We start from the raw sequence: 15,966 nt of genomic DNA on the forward strand, positions 1-15,966 counted from the left end.
TGTAATAAATTTACTAAATGTAGATAGATGATATAGAGTAGAAAATAAACATTTGCAAGCCAATGCCTATGCACGCACTCCATGCTGATATAGGCAAGGCGCTGTGTGTACGTGTGTGTTGAGGCCCAGCTTCGCATCGTTTTGAATTTCGACTCTTTAGCACGCGTAAAGCTTGTTATTGACAAGATGAGCTCTGATTGGCTGTATGCAAATGAGTTCATACTGGGGGTCCGGAGCTCAAGTGGGAAAAAATTACGCTAGCGGGGGAGTCCTCTCTCCCCCCCCCCTTCCCCTCCCTGCACCCAACCGCCTAGCGAGCGCGCTCTGTAAGTGATTCGCACGCTTCGCGTGCTCACCACCGCCCCCCTAAAATGAAATCCTGGCTACGCACTTGGGGAGGGGGTGCAACCTGCCACACGCTTCTACCTTTTGGTTGCTTTGATTCATTGCCGAAAATATTTTGGCACCTTTCACCGCCTCCCGGCAGATGTTAGGGACCTTTTAGATCCATGACTTTTCATGAAATACTTCAAAGCTGTCTAAATATAATGTCAGCCTCTCCACATTTTATCCTTTGTTGTGACAAGAAATGTCATTAAATTTCATTTTTGATCAAAAGATATATTTTCTTTATGCCTATCTCGATCATATATTTTATCGCAGAAAACACATTTTTTCGTGCACACACATAATACATAAGTGTAGGTCTACTATTCAATTAACATTCAAAGAAGTTGATATTTTTGGTCATTCTGTCAGTCCGATCAGTGGTGAGTTTTGGAGAGTTAACATCACAATTTCTGACCGTATTGCCAATTTTTCTTAAAGATTCCACGATTTTCATGATTTTGAAAGATTCGTAACTTTCTTATTTGATGTCCGATTTTTCTCAAACTTTCACCGAATTGTGTCTCTAATTTTTCTGCTTCTATTAAAACCAATTTTATATTTGGGAGGACTACCCCTTTAAGAACCTCGTTACAAAGTACATCATTAACCCGTTGCGAATAAAAATGTTTTATGCATTACATTTAATTACAATACAAAAATTACCTATTTACGCACACAGTGTACACGTCTGTTTATCATTGGTTGGTTTCTGCTGCCAAGGCTATCATTCACCGTCGCACCCTGCTGGAAAGAACACACTCAGTCACAGTGTGATCCACACTGTGAATGAGTGTGAATGAGTGTGTTCTTTCCTTTTCCGGTTATCCACACTGTGAAACGAATCGACCACAATGTGAAAACGCCCCAATTTAACATTGTGGAGCACACTGTGATTCACAGTGTGATTCACACTGCGAATGAGTGTGAATGAGTGTGTTCTTTCCAGCAGAGCAATGGCGCATTGCATCAGTGTTTTCAGTTAATGGCCTAATATAACGATTGCTTTCATACTATGTAGCAACTGCGTCATCAATACTTTTGTGTACGCTTTTACTAGATGTGATTACAAGAAAACCCTTTTCAACATTGTGTGTCAAAGGCCTGACATCCATTTAAATCTTCAATGACATGAGTTACAAGAGGAAGGGGCTGGGCACAAGTTGATATGAAAAAAGAAAAGTAAGGTATTCATACATGTACAATGACTGTGTCCAAAACTGTTCATTATTTGCGTTTTTTCCCATTTAGATTAAATTTGCACTAAATTTGCGCTATTCCCTGCGCTGATCAAGGTTGTGAAGGAATCTAGCCCGTATGACAATGATAACACGCACTGTGTGCACTCTTCATTTTGAAATCATACATGATGCGTCAAAGACTGCATCAGTCGATGACGTAATCTTACGTCAGGCAACCACAGACGTTGCGATATTATATTTAAATAGAAAATAGGCAGGAATAAATTGCTAAATTTCCTATTAGTCGGATATAAAGCCGACTCGGTTTTAACAAAGTCGTACGGCTGGTGTGACGTCACCATGATTCTTAGCCGGTCTGGGCCAAGTTTCTTTGACGGCCCGCAAAATGGAAAAATAATATTACAATTTCAGAATATAGTCCATCTTTAAGTACACTGTTGCTCATAACGGTGGAATATTTTTTTTTATCCCAATTTATGGAATTATTTTAAAAATAATTTAAAAATACTAGATCTAGATAATAGTATACAGTCTCAGATTTTATTGAATAATAATTTGCCAATATGTGTTTTGCGTGACTGCTAAAACATGTATATTATGCTACTATGTTTATCAACTAGGGGACCTATGCCCTTAAGTCATAAATGACAGTAATGAGGATTAATGCCTCACAAAAGGGCACTAATATAGCACATCGACACGGTGTTGATCCTGGGGCCTCACAGTTACGAGGCCATTGCTTTGTCACTGAACCATGACTGTACTTAGCGGGGGCTAGGGTAGGGGGCAGTTTCCATAAATTAAAAAAAAACACAGAAAATGCAATAAATATTCAATAATTTATTGCATTTTACCCCGTCCCTAACATTAAAAAATCCTCTGGACGGCCATGCATTATGGCTCAATGCATGGGCACACAGAAGATTTTTTTATGTTGGGGACCGGGGTAGAATGCAATAAATTATTGAAAATTTATTGCATTTTCTGTTTTTTTTTTAATTTATGGAAACTGCCCCTACCCTAGCCCCTGCTACGTACAGTCATGGTTCAGTGACAAAGCAATGGCCTCATAACTGTGAGGCCCCAGGATCAACACCGTGTCGATGTGCTATATTAGTGCCCTTTTGTGAGGCATTAATCCTCATTACTGTCATTTATGACTTAAGGGCATAGGTCCCCTAGTTGATAAACATAGTAGCATAACAGACATGCTTTAGCAGTCACGCAAAACACATATTGGCAAATTATTATTCAATAAAATCTGAGACTGTATACTATTATCTAGATCTAGTATTTTTAAATTATTTTTAAAAAAATTCCATAAATTGGGATAAAACAAAATATTCCACCGTTATGAGCAACAGTGTACGTCTATGTTACAGTGAGAGTGATTTGTTTTCTTCAGTAGTCACTAGAGGGCGATATTCAATTAGATGACATCATTTGTGGACAACTCTCCATGCCTTTTGTACATCAAAATTCACAATTCTTTCGTTTCCTTCGTATTTATTTGTGTTCTTGATCCGACTTCATAACATGTGAATTAGAATATCATTTTACATTCTATACCTTGCTTTCAGAGGAGTACATTATCTTAATCACAAGAAAGAAGGAAAAACATGAAATTTGATGTACAAAAGGCATGGAGAGTTGTCCACAAATGATGTCATCAAATTCAATATCGCCCTCTAGTTACTAGTCATTTCAAAAAGCTGTATCTTCCTTATTCCTTGCCCGATTTTGTTCGAATTTTCACTGATTTTATTCAAATATCTTAAAGTGGCACGTTCCCGCCAGTGTAGTTATCGCTGCTCTAGTCATCGCCATCTTGGTTCCGAAGATCGACTTCTAATTTGCATACAGCTGTCAATCAAAGTACGCGCGGCCTGGCCTGCCTTCGCCAAGCCAGCTGATCGCTGACGATCGCGACGTCACGAAAGTAGGCGGAAACTGCGATTGGCATTACTTCGGCACATGTATGCGATAATCGGTATTGTCCGGGCATTCGGAACATGCCATCTGCGTAAGAGCCGTATTCTGTTGGTGTCAATAGGCAGCTAGCACCGTCCGCCAGCGGGTACGTATTTTGAACGCCCTCTGGAATACGGGGAACATGCCTCTTTAAACTTTACAATAAAAGTAACTTAATAGTATGAAGGCTTTAGTTCCCTTTAAACAAATTTCCCTATACTTTGCACTTTTCTGCACGTAGCGTTTTTACATTATTAAACAAATATCTCCTATTCTTGATTAGGTAACATTAATTTTTGACATGAAATTTATATCTGTTATATATCTTAACATAGCAAATAATCTGACAGAACTTTTTCCACATTCTTCACTGAAACCAAACCGCCAAATCTTCATGATCAGATTTTCTTGCATGGCATTTGAGATTTGGCGGACAGATAATGGACAGATAATTTGTGAATTCAAGCTCCATGATTGGCGATAATAATGCCTAATTTTGTCATATCATTGACTTAATTTCTATGTTGTGATATATCTGATCACCTGCCACATTATTTCATTATCTGAGTATTGAGCAATCTTGACCTCCGTAACACTGGCTTTGGGTGGTTTCAACTTTCAAGGATCGCAATCATTGTCTTGATCACCATGAAAACCATTGGCGGGAAGCGAAAATGTTAAATCAATAGAATACTTGCGAGTTACACACATGAATCCTCTTCATCAGGTAATCGGGTAACCTGACCCTTCTTCAATGAGATAGAATGTAGGTCACTTCTCCAATCTTTTTCCTCCACATGCATTCTATCGCTCTTTCTTTCATATACAACACGTCCACACTAGGCCTACCATCTCTCCCCTAACTCCATCTCTCTCTCAGTTCCTCCCCTCTCCCTACCTCTCGCTGTCTCTCTGTCTCTCTCTCTGTCTCCCTCTGTATCTCTCTCTCTGTCGCTCTCTCTCTCTCTCTCTCTCTCTCTATTTCTCCTCCCTCTCTCCTTTCTATATCATTCCGGAGATAATTAATATTCAGTTTAATTTATATCTGTATGTGATCACTGTCAGACAAATATGACTTTGATCGTCTATTCCTGCAATAGTTTAATCATTAGCCACGTTTGCTTAATACCCTTATACAAGAAATATGTCTCGTATTGAATTGCTTTATCCAGAGATTTAGACAAATAACCATCATTCACACTGTATCGTGATGTCATAAAGTCATTAATGTTCACACACAGTCTGTCACGATAAACACTACACTTCTATTTTTGTAACAGTTACAAGCAAATGTCAACAGTGGTAATTCAAATACGTTGATGGGTGAACCGCGACGGTGCGTCAAAGAACGCGCCAGTAATATTACGTCTCATAATGTTCAGCGGACATAACTTATTGTCGGAGTGGGATCTGCTAGATCGAGAAGCTGTATGCTCTCTCCACGCCTATTTTGAACATGCACGAAATAAGCGTAGCCGGTTCGTGGCCAACAATAAGTGGGACAAAGTCTTATTAAGAACGTAGTGGGAACGCCATTATCGTACAAGTAGCGTGATAGCATATCGTGGTGAGATTTCAGTGTACAAATCTCGTAATGAAAACGCAGCTACATCGTTCACTATTTCGAGCAGCTTTAGGCCGTTTATCTCCGAAGTTGGGAAAGAACTGAAGGAGTCTTCTAGGTCTGTATAACAACGTATTATGGACCTGCACATTGTATCAGCAACGTAGTAGAAACGACCACTCGGTCGGCAATCGTGATAGATGTAATCGTAGTGGCAGCGAGACAGCATCGCCTTTGACATGAATAACTCACAATGTTTTCGCCCTTTCCCATCGCAAATATAGAATCTTATTAGTCTCTGGGGTTTGAATCCCCATCGCCTCATTAAGTAAATTGAGAAATATTTATGAAGAAATAAACGTCCGCGCAATTTCTTGATATGGGAAGAGAAAGCAGACGATAACCTGCAGTGTGTCGCTGCAAGCTGTTCATTTGTGCGCTACCTAACAAAGTTTGTAGTGTGAAATCTCAGTTCATATCTATAAATAGCGGATGGCAGAGACCATCTTATATTATAGTTTGACAAATCATTGCGGGATATTGTTGGCCAGAAACACATGAGGGTGAAAAGTCGGTCAATGGTAAGAATAATACAGATTAAAAGCAAACATGTTTCGTTGATCAAAACATATATACTCCCATTATTGATTATTTCTTTCAAATGGGCAACGCAATTCAGCTGAACTCTCGCAAGGAAAGTCACATTTTGCAAGGTGTAGTGACGACAAATTGATAGTGAGAAAACTTTACACGTATTCAGTTTAATTCGAGAATGATCTAAAAATAATTCGGGTTAAAGTATCAAACTTTCAAAAACATTTCAAGATTTCGGTAATCAGTGATTGACCATTTATTCAGTTTTCACTATGTTGACTGCTAACAGTATCTTGAGCGTGGTCTTATCAGTAGTCCAAGTCATCGTCGGACTTCCGTGCAACGCCCTCATTATTGGAGTGTATGCGGGAAGGAAACCCAAGACGTCCACGGCTCTCTTGATCATCTACCGAGCCGTTATAGACGTCGTAGCGGCAACTATCATGGCGCCAATAGACATCGTGTATGTAGTGACCGACCCTGATTCTTGGTTGTGTTTCTTCGCGATCATTTTAAAAGATATCCTTTCGTATTCGTTGCTGACGACGGCTGTAGCTATCGCATACGATCGGTTCGTCGTCGTCTGCACACCGTACGACGGATGGTCATCGAAGAAACGAGGCATCATCGCGATCGTCTCAACGGTCTCCGGTTCAGTACTTCTGTCGATCGGGGGGACGATCGCCGAACGACAGAATGATCCTGGTGCCATCTGCAGGGCCACTTCGCACCCGTCATCAATGACGCATGCGTGGATGAAAACGGCTGTGTTTGCAGCCTCGGTAATCGCGTGCCTGGTCTTCTACTGGCTCGTGTACATCACGTTCCACAAACATGCTGCTCAAGGTCAAGCCCGCGCCGGTAGCCGACTAAGTACGATCAGGGAGGGTCGAAAAAGACGTCGCCTGTTCGGAAAGAGAGAGCAGACAAGAGAATCGGTAACCTCTAAGTCTTCGAGGAGTGTTCATGTTCAGATCGAGCCAGCACCTCCGACGACGACGATGGGCTTCATCCACTCCGAAAACCAATCCGAGGCAAAGTACAGTCTAAACCCTCAGAAAGAATCCACGCCCACGGAAATAGAAAACACAGAGATGTGGCTGAAGCCTCGACTTTTTTCAATTCATGGGAGTGAACCTGGTCAACGAAGCCTCAAGTACACGCAAAATACGCGACCAGAAACATCGAGAGCTTCAACGAGCAAAGGCAGGAGAAATCGCTTCTCGGAGTCGAGCGCCGTTTCGCCGATGTCGGCGATAAACATGCCCTGCAAAGAAAGTCGGTCGATATCCGTGTCCGCGCTCATCAGCAGCACTACCGTCAATATTCATCGAAATAGTCGACCTCGCACCGCAGACATTTCGAACACGACTGCGAACCGGGATGCCGTCAATGAACGTCTGGATCAAGAGCATAAAACCACTGTCATGATGTTCGCCGTTACCTTCTTTCTCATCGTCTCATGGATCCCCGCGGTCGTCTTCTACCACGTCGGCAAAGTCGACTACGGCATCGACGACATGGACGATGGCATCGAGCATCAGAATGAACTTGTTTTTCTCGCCACACGTTTACCGCAGTTAAACCACTTCGTGAGTTGTTTCATTTACGCGCTGACCAGTGCAGAGTTCAGGCGGGAAGTTCACAGCAAAATCCGTAAGTTAGTGCATTGTGGCAGGCAGCAGGAAAATCAGTTAGAAGTCTAATGCCTCAGTCACACCTTTGCGTACTTGGTTTGCATATTGCTGCGTATTTATGGCAAGCCGTTTTAACATTATTCCTATTTTTTAATAAACGATTTTCTGTTGTAAAGCAATGGTAATTCTTGATATCAAGAAATAGGAATAAATGTTAAAACGGCTTGCTGCAAATACGCAGCAATACGCAAGCCAAATACGCAAAGGTGTGACTGGGGCATTATACTGGTTGCACGCAAGGCGTTGTTTGATAACGCTGGACTGCGTCAGAGGTTGGCACGATCCCTGACGCATTCGTGAGTCATACCGTGCAAATAAACGGAAATTGAATACACATGTAGTGCATCGCGTTGAAACACTGGTGCATGCGCTAATTTCCTTTAAGGGCTTGATTAGCCAAGTAATAACGCAGTCGCAAAGGTGCCTCGCGTCACACCCACTGTACACGATGCGTCAGCCCGCTGACGTAGAACTGCGTCGATGGTCATCAACTTGAACGGTCTATGACGTGCTTTGTTGAAGTGATATCGTACAAAATGTAGACTGCAAATATTTTGTTGAATTGTCGGTGCAAAGGCTCTATTGACGCAGGCATATGACGCAATTGAGATGGTATCTCGTGAGCAACAGGCGGATAATGGTCAGTGGGAGATAATATTCATTTATTCATTTAATTGATAATGTGATAATTACCCGATTGTAGCACATGGTTATTCATACACTTATGTATTCGTTTCTTTAAGTTTGTGTACATTATATCTACCATTGTTATCTTTTTGTTGGTGTTTTTATTTGTATTTAAAGTCCGTCTTCAAGTTTTGGTTTTTTTGCAATCAAGAATGAATAATTATAATAATTCAAAAAGATATAACAAGGTCGCGAGTATTTTCTAAAAACATCAAATGAAGGCAATTGCAATAGCGCCTTGTGCGTCACTTGATATCATGTTTGAACATTGACAATGACTTATGTAGTAATCAGAACACGAATTCTAGGGCATTTACGATGGGCCCGTGCTGAAACTGCCGTCGAATCGATTCCTCGGAAAGTCTTGTTACCATGTCATATGTCTGATGTTTCATTATTTATGTAGCTCGTCTTTTTTATGAATACAAAGTCATGTACAAAAGTCATCATCTCCCATGCGTCATATTCTAAAATACGAGTTAAAATAACGGATATTTCAGAGAGGGTAAATAGTGGCAGACATCGATTTATACATGTACGTTGAGGACATTACATTCTAAGGTTGTTTTGGATGTGAGTATGTAATGAGAAGCATCACGCTTCTTAGGCAAATTACAAGGCGATCCATGTAAACTGTAAGCTTTTTGTATTTAAAAAAAGTATAAGGGAAACAGAACGGTCGAACGTTTGTAATAAATCGGACAGCGAAGAAAGAAACTAAAGTCTGAAAGATGAGATCACTAAATCTATGAAATTCAAATTGGCGATTTTGTATGTGAATTGTGACGTATACTAAAGCATCATTCATTTTTTTCCTCTTAAGCACCTTCTCCCTGGAGGCAGTACTCAACATATATCATAAATAGCATAATAACAGATCCTCCAAAGGGGGTGGGGATGGACTCCAAAGTTATACATTTTGAAAAAAAATTACCTTTCAAGTCATTTTGTGTGTTCGAACAAATAGACAAGTTGTCCGCCACTACATCACCGATTCAGCCAATTACACATTCTCATATACTGTATGTATAGTAATTAGATTAGAACTGGGTAAAAACGGAACTTTCGCATTGTTTATCCGATTTCATTCAACCCTTCTCGGTTCGGCTTCTCTTATCTTCTGTTACCTGTCAGAACAATTTGTTATACAATTTAGAAGCCCCTTTGAGTACATTACTACAAATTAACACGAATAAAACAAACAGCATTTTCACATTATATATTTTTATTATCTCACCCGTTAGATAGATGTATACAATTTCTCCATTCCAAGTGAGTACACTATACCGATCAATACAACTCGTCTTGACAATAATAATCTTAATTATTCCCCTATCGCTTTGAATTCATTTTGGACTCATTTACTTATTTGTAATCATTATTATTATTTTTTTAGCATGAAGGGACATTTTGGGGGCATTTGTCACCCCATAAACCCTATCCTTAAAGATAAAGTTGAGTTATGGTCATGCGATTGCATTGTGAAAGAAACAGTGTGGAAGCGATCAGAAAAAGTTGATCATGTAGCGGATAAATATTCGTGTGTATTGCAAGGTTCTGGGGTCATCAAAATAAGAAGAAATTTGGCCCAGTCTTGACAAAGTAACAAACACTGTACACAGAAATATGTATATGGGACTACACAAACATGTGGCATTAAAATCGGGCCTCATTTTAAAGCTGTTGCTTGTCATATTTAGAATATGAAGGCATTGGAACTGAGAGCCATGCTTTTTAGGAGCCATTTTCTCTGATGTTCTGCCATACTTGCATAATAACAATGATAACGCTCACAAATTATTTTTCAACTCCCAGAACTCAGCCTCTATTATTTTAAGTGATGCCCCTCCATGTCTAAACATAAGGATAAAACCTTCAAATATCGATATTCCTATAATAATAATGATTATGATAATAATAATAAGAATTGTAATAATGATTACTAAAATAATAATAATAATAGTAATGACAAAAAAGTAACAATAATAATATTAAAAAATAAAAATAATGATAAATGGTAAAGTGCCAAATTCAATCTCAACCAAATGCCGAAGGCACACATATTGTGATAATAAACAAGACGCAAGACGCTAAAACTCATCTCATTGATACAATGCTGGTGAATGTTTACTAAACAGTGGTCTAAAATTGCATTACTAATAATTGATATGTTGGCAATAATGGATATTTTCAAAACAAAATAGTACGTTCGAGAAGCAAGACATTTGCATGCTTATAATAAAAGAATATTCTTTTTCTTTTGGAAATGCTGATATAATAATATTATCCACAAACAACACCACTTAAACAAATTATATATACAAAGTAAAATCAATATCAATTAACATACACGATGGCGCTAAACTTGGTTGGCGCTTATAAGAAATATTCAGTCTAATGCCAAATTAATGTAACATAAACTCATAGGTAATAAACAAGAAATTGACCTGTGTTAACACTTTCTAAAGATCCCTCAAATCATGCTTATTTCCTCGATATAACATTATTTACCTATTAGTGAGTTTTATATTTGTCTTCATATGCTTTTATTTTGCAAGCACTACGGTACTTCATGTAGTAATAATAATAATAATAAAAACAGAAAATACATAATATGAAACTTGACATACAAAGAAGATAAACACAATTGTATGATAAATATCTGGATATACAAAAAATATCTCTAAATGCCATATGTTCTACTAACTGCATGTAACTTATTGCTCCGTACACGAATTCATATACAACCAATTATTCTTCCGAAATATAACAATGTTTAATAACAATAACCTCATATCTACATTAGATATCTTGTTTAAAGATGCTATAACTAGAATAAAAATATACCCCTACATGTCATAAATATACATGTGAAACATCACCAAATGCCTGAAAGAAGAGATAGAAATATAAACTTAAATTTTATTTTACGAAAAGATCAAGATTATTTCACAAATGCACCCCGTGCCGAGAAACTATAGACATAACTATCAAGTTCAAATCCCATGAATATTACCAAAGAGAGACCGAGTCAGTCGTGTTTTCCCTTAACAGAATAAAAATGTTTTCAATTTGCATTATAACTAATAACATTAGTTCATTTCATATTGAGCAGTATAATCAATCCATTCCTGATAAAAGGTTGAGTCTATGGAACATAATCGAGTCTATACCAGAATTTATTTATCTAGTTTAAATACATCTATTATTTGTGAATTTGTGAATGGTGTATTCACAACGTTCTGAAACAAGATTTCCCTACATGATTAAGTCTGCAAACCAGCGTTTTCAAGAAGTACCATGTAAGTACATACATGGGTGTAACTGATGTAGCATTTAATTTACATATTGTATTTAAGCGCTTTACGTGGTTAACATGCACACGTTTCAAATGCATACATTCAATGATTTCAGAAATATGACTGAATCGGTGCTTTTGTGCTATAATTTTCATGTTTGATGTCATATTTAAAGGAGCATTTCGATGCTAATCTTGCACAATGATGTAAATTTTGTATGCATTTAGCACCCTTTCGGCTCTCCGCTAACAATATTCTTACTTCTGCTATCTCTATCTTTTGAAATCGTTCTAAAATCTATTGCACACTTATGGTTGGTATCCTCATTGACTGGCAAAAAACTTTGTTTATCTTTTCGTTAAATTCCTTGTTACTGTTGTCTCTACTTGCGACTATTTTACAGCAAATTGTGAACATAAACCTTGTACAAAAATGTATAATTGTTAAAAAACTACATGGAAGAATATTCATAGTTGTTCTGTGTTGATATGTTAATTGTAACTTGCATTTTCTTTCACCAAACCAATGGAATAAATTACATAAAGATTATGACAGGGTGCACGTTGATCTTTATGTATTAATTTCTATGATTTATAGAATATGTATCATCTATACTTTAGAAGAGTATTATTATAAAATAAAATATAAGTTATATGCATTTTCAAGTAAATATTGATATGGTGAGTATACTGTCAGTATACATTCTGTAAAAAATTCATATCCGGTTTAAAATATTATTTCAAACTGTTATATTTGGATTTGTATAATCATACCAAAACATTTATGTGTGTGAAACTACGTAATCACATGAAAATGTTAAGACACTGTAAATTATTGCAGTGAATAAAATGGTGGAATAATTGAAGTCTAGCCTTGATGCTTGGAAGTGGGATAATAATTGCTGTGTCATATTATGCACGTTCATCATTCACTCACCGTCGCTCTCGTGTATCAAGTTAAAAGGTTACAGATCAAATATATTTTAAGATCTAGATCATTCGTACTCACAAATAAATATCGCTCTGTCTACGTCATGACCTGAATATCTGTGCTACCTGTGTATTCAGTGTATGATTATCTTCATAATGATAACCTCTTTAACAATTTGAATAGCAAACCACTCCCGTAAAAGTGTAACACGTGTGAACACACCAGCATCATCATCATCAAGTCAATGTGAACAGGCATGGAATGGCGTTTGTTTTTCATGTCATTACATATCTTAATAGGAAACCACAATAATATCGTCTGTTTGGAGCCAAAGGGGTGCATACTTTAACACAGATTTAACTAGCCCCAAACAGATTTTTAAAAGGGAAGACGTGGGATAATTTTTTGTTAAATATAGCACTTTTCATTTGAATACACCCAAACATGCAATAGGAAGACTAGGATAGTACCAGATATAAATACTCTATTTTGTTTAGAAGAATAAAAAATACAGTACCCTGGGAAGACTTGTCACAAAAACAGCCACTATGTTATTATATTCAATGTATTTCAGCCTATTCAAGGTAAGAGAGTACATATGAAAGACGGAAAGAAAACTATATAATATACAAGTACCTATTGTAGTATTTCAATCATTAGTTTTGTGTTTATAGCACAATATAGATTAATCTCAGCAAGGATTACTCTACCTAAAGAAGAATAAAGGAGTTCAAAGAGGAAAGTTAATCAAGTGATAGAATAAAAATGATAAAGGAATAAGAAAATTAAATTGTAGAAAATGAATAATGCTTAAAAGTATCAGCCTTTTATAAAATAATACCTGTCAGTTTTAAAAACCTATGTATAGAAAGAGCTAATACAAAACCTTCATGAACTAATAAATAAAATCTAAATGTCATGATTTGTATTAATATTTCCAAATAAGACATTTTTTTCCGTCATGATTTTCCACAAAACTATGTTTAAACACATATAACCCATGATAAAACAATTTGGGGAACGGTCATATGTGCCATGATCAGCTTATTATAATTCCCGTAGGTTGTCGTCTACATCAAATAATGTCAATCTAAACCTCACCAATCATCTTTAACTTAAGTATATATTTTTTCTAAAAATGAACAAGAGATAAATTATAGTACCTATTCATCTATCCACTACTCTCTAATATCGCTCTTTGTTATGGATGTAAAGTTGAACAAGGTAACCAATAAGTACAAAACATAAATTCTACCAAATACTCTAACTATTGTTGCTACATTGCTATCCACCTCCACCCCCAGCTATAAACACAATTCTCAGGCAATCTTTCTGATGAATGTAATACGGTACGCTTTCTAATCTACTATAACAAAACATTATTTACTAATTACTAGTATCTACTTCTATGCCTCCTACATCTAGAATACAAATAACTAATCAAATGTTTCAAATTTGTTGGAAGACATGTATGAAGGATGGGGAAGAATTACTGAAAATTGTGAAAAGACCTTCTGCTTAGCCAGAGGTAATTTTAAACTCCTACTAGATGGCTTCGTCCCATCAGGTACCCATTGAACACCTGGGTGGAGAGCGGCGAAAGTAGATAAATGTGTCGCCACAGGATATCTGTTGTCTACTTTGAAGAATTACAGTTGAACTTAGCAAAGAGACAACAACAACAAAAAACATGGAATATTGGACCTGGGGATACATTAATTCTGCTAAGTCTCAGCTTTTCTATTTTGGCTGTCAGCTTCAGGTTTCTAAAGACAGGTTTGTGATTTCTCTTCTGCATTGGTAAGAATTGGGCTTGTGTCTGATGTTAGGTGTTCAATCTGTCTCATTCTTCCTCTTCATCCTTCTCAACCTAAACATTGAAGAATATAAAGAGACAGACCAGACAGATAGAGAGAGAGAGAGAGAGAAAGAGTGAGAGAGAGAGTGGGAGAGAGAAAGAGAGAGTGAGAGAAAGAGAGAAAGAGAGAGAGAGAGAGAGAAAGAGAGTGAGAGAAAGAGAGAAAGAGAGAGTGAGAGAAAGAGAGAGAGAGAGATGAAATTTAAAAATAAAATAAAAAATAAATGAGAGAAAGAAAAAGAAAAAGAAAAAAGGAGGGGGGAGAGAGTGGGGGGAGAGAGGGTATAGAGAGAAAGAAAGAGAAAGGGAACCATAAGAACTAATTTTTAAAATACTTTTTTTCTTTTTTAATCTACAGGTTAAAATTTGGTAATGATTGGTCACCAGCATTTCATTAATTACACAATGTTTTTTTTTTCCTATTATACATGTAGACATGCAAAATGTATACCGATATTTAAAGAGATCTGTAGATATAAATTTAATTACAGATATTTAGAATTAGAAGTACAAGTAACTTGCATTTTAACTCCTAATATAACATAAATCTGACACATTAAATTTTGGGACTCACAAATACACATGGTTTATACAAAGCTTTGATATTAATAATAATATTAATGAAAATTTCAAATTATAATAGCACGCATAAGGCACAACTTTTTTATGATTAAGCCTACAAGGTTTTGATAATCATTCAAGACATTCAAAATAGATACACACATTTATAGAAGATATCGCAATGAAGAGATCTTTTTTTGTTGTTGCATATACAGGTCAGTTTTATATTTGCATGCATCTTCAATATTGAAAGTTGAAGCAGAGGTGATACAAAGCTACTTAAAGGTACTATGTCCCATTTGCAGGCCCAAAAAATGAAAAAGTTAAATTCCAATTGCATTTGAAAGATAATACTTTTTTAGAACTTCCCTAAAAAAGGTGGGGCTTGAAAATGTCTTCAAGTGGGAAAATAATGACTATTAGTTGTCAAAGCGACTTTAGGGCTATAGAGCCCAAAAGTAATAGTCTTGATTTTCAGACAATTGTACCGAATGGTCATACGTTTTATGCTGCGCAAAGATTCAATCAGTTTAATCTTGGCCATCACAAGAAGTGGGTTATTGATGTAGACAAATGCTCATGTACCCTTTACAACTCTTTTCATGTATGTTATTACCAAAGAAGAAAAAAGCCAGTCAGTCACTCAATAGTGTCTGACAGTGAAGTCTAGCAAGTAAACAGGTTTCCTTGCATAATTTGAATATGAGGACACTGCTAACGTTTAAATTTCACAGATAGGACATACATGACATATTCATAATTCCTGCAAAATTCTACAGAATTTGAGGTTGGCTGCAAAAGGGACATAGTACCTTTAATGCTCATGTTGTATTAAACAACATCGTGTATAACAAAGGTGCAATTAGGGTTATAAAACAATTCCCATACCAACCACTCAGCGTAACTAACTAACATACATTTATATTTTTGTCATCCAGTAAATATCTAATAAGACTCGAGAGACAGAGACAGGCAACTGCTAAAACAGACATGAAGGTTTACTGTCTATGAATACACAGTGACTACAAAATGATTTTCTCAAATATCAAAGCTCTTTTCCTCTTGAAGAATGATATTCTGCAGCATGTAACATGTCACCTGACAAAATGCCATTTTTGTAATATTGTAAAATGAAATGGCAAAAGTTTGAACATCTTTTGAAGCAATAAGTTCTGAAGTAAGTTTTGGTGGTCCAGAGTCATTGGCCTTTGATACT

General features: G+C 36.9%; 1 protein-coding gene across 1 annotated transcript; it reads left to right on the forward strand.

The window, feature by feature from the left end:
- Positions 1–5,990: 5,990 nt before the first annotated feature.
- LOC105447195 lies at positions 5,991–7,424 on the forward strand. Its single transcript, XM_011684965.2, has one exon. The coding sequence runs from the start codon at positions 5,991–5,993 to the stop codon at positions 7,422–7,424; it is 1,434 nt and encodes a 477-aa protein (XP_011683267.2).
- Positions 7,425–15,966: the final 8,542 nt, after the last annotated feature.

The sequence above is a fragment of the Strongylocentrotus purpuratus genome, unplaced genomic scaffold, assembly GCF_000002235.5.
Source record: "Strongylocentrotus purpuratus isolate Spur 01 unplaced genomic scaffold, Spur_5.0 spur5_scaffold_16, whole genome shotgun sequence".
In the NCBI taxonomy this organism is placed as follows: Eukaryota; Metazoa; Echinodermata; class Echinoidea; order Camarodonta; family Strongylocentrotidae; genus Strongylocentrotus; species Strongylocentrotus purpuratus.

What these genes read in the sequence shown, in the direction of transcription:
- LOC105447195 (XM_011684965.2), top strand. Translation starts at nt 5,991, where the DNA reads ATGTTGACTGCTAACAGTATCTTGAGCGTGGTCTTATCAGTAGTCCAA.